General features: G+C 35.5%; 1 protein-coding gene across 1 annotated transcript in view; it reads left to right on the forward strand.

Moving 5' to 3' along the window:
• The window catches only part of UNC80 (unc-80 subunit of NALCN channel complex), a 240,046-nt gene that overhangs the window by 44,631 nt on the left and 187,046 nt on the right, over positions 1–8,369 (forward strand). The window contains exons 12-13 of the mRNA XM_006140105.3: positions 794–1,062; positions 2,303–2,659. Coding sequence (XP_006140167.1) covers positions 794–1,062; positions 2,303–2,659 — 626 coding nt within the window. The remainder of the gene's footprint in view (positions 1–793; positions 1,063–2,302; positions 2,660–8,369) is intronic.

Below are 8,369 nucleotides of genomic sequence, written 5' to 3' on the forward strand. Positions count from 1 at the left end.
CAGGAATGGATGAGCCATACAGGTTTGTGTTCAAAAGATTATAACCTATAGGACTGGGAGGACCCTGGAAGAGAACTAGATTCAGCCCTTCAAATACCTTTATGATATCCCTCTGAAGGGCTTATACACATTCAGTGGGAGGAAAGCCACTGCTTCTAAGGCCACTGATTTCTTTTCAGACTCTTATGTGGAGCAAAGGTGGGCTTCAGGACAGTTCTTATTCTGTACTCTTAATAAGCTAATTCTTAATTCTTCTTCTTATGCTTTGTTACGAGCATACATGTAATGCTTCTTTTCCCTGAACTGTGTTTCAGGTAGCCTATGATATCTATTAGTTACCACCACAAATTTATGGTCCATTACTTTTAGCCAAAGAAGAAAAACATTCCTATTGTGTGTCGTTCTTAAATACACTAGGTAAAATCGAACATTTTCACACCCCATAACTTGTCAGGAGGTACTTTAGATAAACTAATTTAGATCAGTATGGTCTTTCATATAATTACCTTAAATTATTTACTATTAGACAAATGTGAAGTCCTAACTTCAGTTTAAGGAAGCCATTTGGAATTCTCATTTTTCTATAACCTTCATTAGTTACTAAATACCACATGGCCTGTAACAGCTTTATCAATTCCATGGGAGTTGAAAATAGCTTTGAAACTGTAAGCCAAATATTTACAAAGCTCTATCTATGATTTTGGTCATGGTTGAAATATAATAATGGCATAACCATCTAACTTATGCTGCAGGTTCATTGGGAAAGACTTAAACATTGCTTCTATTTTCTTAGTGCGATCCCAGATCTCCACAATCACAGTTGCAACCTTCAATACCACACTGGCTTCATTCAACGTGGGCTATGCCGACTTTTTTAGTGAGCACATGAGGAAGCTCTGCAACCAGGTGCCTATTCCAGAAATGCCACATGAACCGCTGGCATGTGCTAACCTGCCTCGCAGCCTCACAGACTCCTGTATAAACTACAGCTACTTGGAAGACACAGAACATATCGATGGAACCAATAACTTTGTCCACAAGAATGGAATGCTCGATCTTTCTGTAAGGGGCAAGGTTTTTATTTCCTCCAAAGTTTGAAAGATACTGGGACAGCAAGTAGAGCAGAGGTTAAGGTGCTGGGTCCCAAATGGCCAACTTTGCAATTCAAGTCCTGGACCTGGCAGCTTGGAGATCACACTGGGCACAAGGGCATGTACGCCCCAAATCCCCCAAGGATAACGGAGGATAAGGGACAGTGGAATGGACAGCCCCCCTGGGCGGTGATTTCTCACTTTCTCTCTCTCTTTCTGTCTCCAGTGAGCGCATACATCCTATAGAAAAATAACAACAAATTAATAAGCTACTCATATAAAATTTCACAAATGTATCAACCATAATAAATGCAACTTTTTCCTTTTTTAATAATTGTATTAAATTTGCTGTAATCTTCTAATACTTTTATAATCCAAGAACCTATAGTTCAAATACACATATATAGATATACATACATGTGTATGTGCATAAAAAGTTCCTTTTATTCTAGAATTAGAGTAAAAAGTTATTTGTTTATTTTCTTGTTATGTAAGCAATAGAGCTACTTGGAAGCTACCTCCTGTGTAGTCAGAGAAACGTGAATAGAAGTTTTTAAAAGATTTAGGTTTGCATTCTTAAGAGTGCCTGTCTTAAGCATAGTTATTAGCAAATCAAAGAGTTATTATATTTTATGATTATAATTCACAAAACTTTTACTGCACATTAGGGAACTTGACTCAGTAAATAATTCAAAATATTAAAATCAATAAAGGTCCATAATTTAAACGTGAAAATATTTTGCATTTTAATTAAAGTGTAAGTGATGACATGATCCTTAATGCACAAATGTTCATCTATCATAAGCAGAAAGAAATTTTTTATCCATTTTTCAAGAACACAAAAGGTAGGGGATTCAAACAGTTTGATTTAAAAAAAATCAATGGAACAACTTTCCATTTGGGCAATTGCTCTTCCATTGCTTCACTCTGTTTCTGTATCCCCATTAACTATTCACATCATGGCAAGTTTCGGAAGACTAAAGTATGATAGTACACATATACATATTTAATTCTACAGGCCAGTTATACTCTATATTAAGCACAAAAACCAAGTCTCAGTGCAACTTTGATATGAAAATTTAAGAATCGTCTAAATTATTCATGTCCAAGTACATAGAACACCCTAAGAATATGTACTAACTAGAATAACCACATCTGTTTAGGAAGAGGGAGTACAAGTAACTTTAATCATCTGTGTTTATCTTTCCTAGGTGGTTCTGAAAGCTGTTTATCTTGTCCTTAATCATGACATCAGCTCTCGCATCTGCGATGTGGCACTAAACATTGTGGAATGCTTGCTTCAACTTGGTGTGGTGCCCTGTGTAGAAAAGAACAGAAAGAAGAGTGAAAACAAGGAAAATGAAACCATGGAGAAGAGACCAAGTGAGGGAACTTTTCAGTTCAAAGGAGTATCTGGAAGTTCCACCTGTGGATTTGGGGGCCCTTCAGTTAGTGGAGCTGGAGATGGTGGAGGAGAAGAAGGAGGTGGAGGTGATGGAGGAGGTGGAGGAGGTGATGGAGGAGGAGGTGGAGGTGGCCCTTATGAGAAGAATAAGAACCAAGAGAAGGTATGACTAAACCATCTTCTGTGTGTTCATGGAATTTTGTCACTGATTTCTTTCCAGTGCATGCTTATCAGCTATTTATTGACTCAGAACAGCAACTAGTAACTAAAGCAAAATAGTGGTGAGTGTAGAAAATTCTTCATTAGGTTCTCAATAACACTAATAGAAGTAGATGAAAGTGTATCCTACATCCCCAAACCATTGTCATCTAAACAATGTTAGAGCTAAGTAGAGAATGCTATTTATTAGAGCTACATTTCACCACCAAAGACATCCTCTTTCTCAAGGATGTCTGACCTAATTGAGTGTCTTGGTCTACTGAGGCTACCACAACAAAATACCATAGACTGGGCAATTTGAAAAACAAAAATGTATTTCTTGTGGTTCTGTTAGCTAGAAAGTTAAGGTATCAGTAGAAGGTTTTATTCTGAGGTCTCTTCTTTTGGCTTATAGATGATCATCATCTTATTGTGTTTTCACTTGAGTTTTTTTTTGTTTGTTTGTTTGTTTTTGCTATAGGGCACTTGTGCTCTCCAGAACACAGAGAGAAACAGAGAGAAAGAAAGCGAGAAATCACCCCCCAGGGGGGATGGCCACGCCACAATCCCTTCTCCTCTGTTCTCCTCTCAGGATCTTGGGCACACACGCACACGTGCCTGGCATGAGTTTTAAGCGACCGAGTCTGGGATGCGACCCGCGGTTGACTACATGGGAGTCCAGTGACATGGCCATTATGCTAACTGCTGGTCCCACACATGAGTTTTCTTTTGAGAGAGAAAGTGAGAACTCTCTTGTATCTCTTTTAGTAAGGGCTTAAACCCATTGGATCAGAGCCACATTCCCATGATCTCATTTAACCCTAATTAACTTTTGAAGACCCTATTTCCAAATTACCATTAGATCAGGAGTTGAGATTTAACTATGAATTTTGGGATGGGAGGACCCAAACACTCAGTTCATCATTTGCAGCATAGTTTTTCCTATTATAAAATGTTTTAATCTTAATTTAGATAGCACATTTTTAGCAGTCATCTTCAACCACAGTTAAGGAGAAAGCCAGGGAATAATCATCTTCAACCACAGTTAAGGAGAAAGCCAGGTAAAATTTTTGCTTCATTAATTGGTTGCTTTTTTGTTTATTTGTTTGTTTTTTGTTTTTGAATTTTTTTTATATTGGTCTGGAGCAGAAACACCTTGTCTAGCCTCAGCCCTCTCATATCTTTTAGTGCCCTTAGCCTTCTTGTTACTGGTTGTTCCTGAAATTAATTCCTTGAGCCTTAGCAATAACTAGTTTAGGATCTCTGCTCTTTGGATCTAGCATTAGTTTTCTCCCTTAATTAGAGTTTTAAATACAATAACTACAGTTTAAGTTCACATTCTTTGGTTTAATTGGGAATTTTAGATTAAAGATGCTTTTCAGAAATTGAAGTAAACAAGAGACTTGTATTTCTAGCAGGTAACAATCTGCACACTGGCTGAAGTGTTTGCAAGTGTAAGATACCACTCTGCAGAGTTCTATCACCTACATAAACCTTATATAAATTAGAAGTTGTCTGGTTTTCCCCTACCGATATCAGACTTTTTGCATCTGAGTGTTACAGAGCTCCTTCCTCTATTACATATAATAGCTTTCTCATTGCTCAGTCTCACTTGGTGCATATTTAATGTACATTTATCATCTGTGTTTCTTCACCTTACTGTTTACTTCTATCTACCCAATTTTCATGAACTCTGTGCCAAATATTACTGCTCCAGAATTCTTGGGTTCCTGAACCTTTTCTTCAGGATTTTCTTCTCCTGACTTAATCATATATATGTTACTTTCTAATTACTTTCTTAATTTTTATATCTACATAGTATATTTATTTTTAAGTTAAAATTTTTTTGCAATATCCAACAGTTTTTCCCAGCATGAATACTGTGCATATTAGTCAAGTTAAGGAAATTACCAAATACATTATTATCAGCAGATAACTTTTTTTATTTTTGTGTCTATTAAGTATTTTGTTTGTTTGATTGTTTGTCTTTTCCCAGATTCTCACACTCCCACCATATATTACACATCTCCTATAAACCACCCCATATAACACACCCCTCCTATACTGTCTCTAGTATCTACAATTGCCCTCTCTACTATCATACTTTTCAATCTTTCCGTTTCTGCTAGAGAGTACATTTGATACATATTAGGCGGGGATATACAATGCCTGTCTTTCATAGTCTGCCTTTCTTTGGTTAGCATTAAATAGTCCATATTTGTCCATTTTTCATCAAATGTTAAGGTATCATTGTTTTGTGTGGCTGAATAGTATTCTATAGTGTACATGTGCCACATCTTTGCAGTCCACTATCTATTCTTGGACTTTTGGGTTGATTCCATGTCGTAACAGTTGTGAATAATGCTTTGAGTAGATACCTAAAAGTGGAATTATTGAGTTTTATAGTAGTTTTATTTGTAGGTTTCTGAGGAACCATCATATTGTTCATAGTGGCTGTACTTGGCTTGTTGGAAAAGTCATGATGCATTTTTGCATAGAAAAAATACATCATGACTTTCCTGCAACCCAATAATTAACATCCCCACCGTGTATGAAGATTCCCTTTGCAACATAACCTCAACAATACTTATCATTCTTATTTATTTATTTATTTAACAATTAAAATATGGATTTATTTTGGTACAAAAACTTTTTGAAATTCATACATAGTGTGGTTTTGATTTGTATTTCTCTTATGAAAAGAGATGTTCAACAATTTTTATATGCTTTTTGGCTGTTCATATGTCTTCCTTGGAGAGTTAGCTGTTCAGCTCATTTGCCTATCTTTTACTTGGACTCATTTGTGTTTCTTTTGGTGTGCAGAAGCTTGTTAGCTTGCTATAGTCCCACTTGCCTGTTTTCAGGTTTATTGCCTATGCTTTGGTGATCTTATTTAAGAAGTCTTTGCCCATTCCAATGTCTCCATGAGTTTCTTCTGTGTTTCCCACCAGTAGATTAATAGTTTGAGGTTTCATGTTTAGATCTTTGATACATTTTGAGTTGATGTTTGTTAATGATGAGAAATGGGGGTTCAGATTTGTTTTTCTGCAGGTGGATATCCAGTTTTTCCAGCACCATTTGCTGAAGAGATTTTCTTTTCCCCATTGGGTTGTCTCACACCCTTTTTTGAAAATCAGTTGGTTATATGTTTGGGCAAGGAGCTAATTCTGGGTTCTTTATTCTGTTGCATTGGTCTACTTGCCTGCTTTTTGTGCCAAAACCATGCTGATTTGATTATCACAGCTTTTTAATATATTTTGAGATCAGGAAGTGAGATGCCTCCTACTTTATTCTTTTTGCACAATATTGCTTTGTTGATATAGGACTTTTTATGATCCCAGACAATTTTTTTTCTATTTCTGTGATGAATATCTCTGGTAGCTTGAACAAAATTTCATTGAATTTGTAGACTAATTTGGATACGATTGACAGTTTTATTATATTTACTCTACCAATCTAGGAACATGGGTTGTCTTTACACTATTATGCATCAATTTCAATTTCTTTCTTTCTTTTCTTTTCTTTTCTTTTTTTTTTTTTTAGTTTTTCATAGTTTTTCTTGAAGAAGTCTTTCATTTCTTTGGCTAGGTTTGTTCCTAAGTATATTATTATTATTATTAGTGTTTATTATAAATGGGATTGCTTTCTTCAAATCTACCTGTCTACTCACTGTTGGTGTATAAAAATGCTATTGATTTTTGAATGTTGATTTTGTATGCTGCCACTTTATTCATTCATCACTTCAGGAGTTTTTGGTGGATTCTTTTGTTTTTATATGTATATAATCATGTCATCTGCAAATAGAGTTATTTTACTTGTATTTTTCTCTTTGAATGCCTTTTATATTATTCTTTATTCTGATTGCATTGGTTTGGACTTCCAGCACTATGTTGAAATACAGTGGAGAAAGTGAACAGCCTTTTCCTGTTCCTGTTTTTACTGGAAAAGCTTTCAGCTTTTCTCCATTCAGTATAATGTTAGCTATGAGTTTGTCATATATGGCTTTTATTGTGTTGAAGAATGTCCCTTCTATGCCAAGTTTGCTGAGGGTTAATCATATAGAAATTTTGTATTTTATCAAATGTTTTCTCTGCATCAATTGACATGATCATATGGCTTTTATCTTTCCTTCTATTAATCTATTGTTTTGCATCTGTTGAACTGCCCTTGCATTCCTGGAATAAAACCTACCTCGTCCTGGTGTATAATCTTTTTAATGTGTTGTTGGATATGATTTGCTTGTATCTTATTCAGAATTTTAGCTTCTGTATTCATCAGGGATATTGGGCTGTAGTGTTTTGTCTTGTTTTGCTGTTATGTTCTCATCTATTTTGGGAATTAAGGTGATGGAGGCTTTATAGAATGACTTTGGGAGAGTTTCTTCCTTTTGGATCTTTACAGTTTGAGGAGAATTGAGGTTAGTTCTTTTTAAAAGTTTTGTGGAATTTGGAAGTGAAGCCATCAGGACCTAGACTTATCTTCGTTGGGAGACTGTTTATTACTGATTCAATCTCATTGCTTGTTATTAGTCTATTCAGACTTTCTATTCCTTTCTGGTTCAATCTTGGTAAATTATATGTGCTTAGAAATGTGTCCATCTCATCTAGATTTTCTTGTTTGTTGATGTATAATCTCTCATAGTACTCTCTCATTATCTTTTGTATTTCTGTTATGTCTGCTTGATTCCATTGTGGTAAGAAAAGATGCTGGATATAGTTTGTATATATTTGCATTTGTAAAGGCTTGTTTTGTGCCTTATCCTGTGGTCGATCTTCATAAACATTCCAGGTGGGGTGAGGAAATGTGTATTTTGTGTTTGTTGGGCTAAATGTTCTATAGAGGTCTGTCAAGTTTATTTGACTTATGATAGCATTTAGAGTTTGTATCTCTTTTTTGATTTTTTGTGTAGATGATGTGTTCACAGGAGACAGTAGGGTGTTGAGATCCCAAAGGATTATTGTGCTACAGTCTATCTCTCCCTTTACATCTAGCAGTCTCACTCTCATTTATTTGGGTGTCCCAGTCTTAGATGTATAGATATTTATAATGTTTTATCTTCTTGGCCCTTTTAGTACTATATAGTGTCCTTCTTTGTCTCTACTTACAGCTTTTGTCTTGAAGTCTATTTTGTCTGATATCAGTATCACAACTCTAAACTTTTTTTTGCTTTCCACTGCATGGAATCTTTAGTCATCACTTTTAGTCTATGTATGTCTTTATCAGTGAGGTACTAGTATAATCTTATGTTTCTCAACTTTTTATCCCCCCATATATCACTAAGGACAATCCAAGGAACCTCAGATCTCACATTACATGAAAATTATCTGAATAATACCACAGTTCACAAGAAAAGTTATCTTGGATCCTAAGATTTAAGAAATCATTCAGGGAGCTGGCAGGTGATGTGGTGGTTAGGGGCACGGGACTCCCACATGGCCAATCGTGGTTCGAGTCCTGGACCTGGTGGTTTGCTTTCTCACTTTTCCTCTCTCCCTTTCTCTCTTGCTCTTGCTCACTCTGTTCCTCTCTGGTCAGATTAAAATAAATAAATAAATAAAGTTAAATGAAATAATTCTTTAAAAAATGACATCATTCAGTCAGCAGTTCTATAGGAATTAGCAAATAAACATAAGTTATATGGAACAAATTTATAAACAGCAAATTGTGAGGATTCC

The sequence above is a fragment of the Tupaia chinensis genome, unplaced genomic scaffold, assembly GCF_000334495.1.
Source record: "Tupaia chinensis unplaced genomic scaffold, TupChi_1.0 Scaffold000018_1, whole genome shotgun sequence".
NCBI lineage: Eukaryota > Metazoa > Chordata > Mammalia > Scandentia > Tupaiidae > Tupaia > Tupaia belangeri.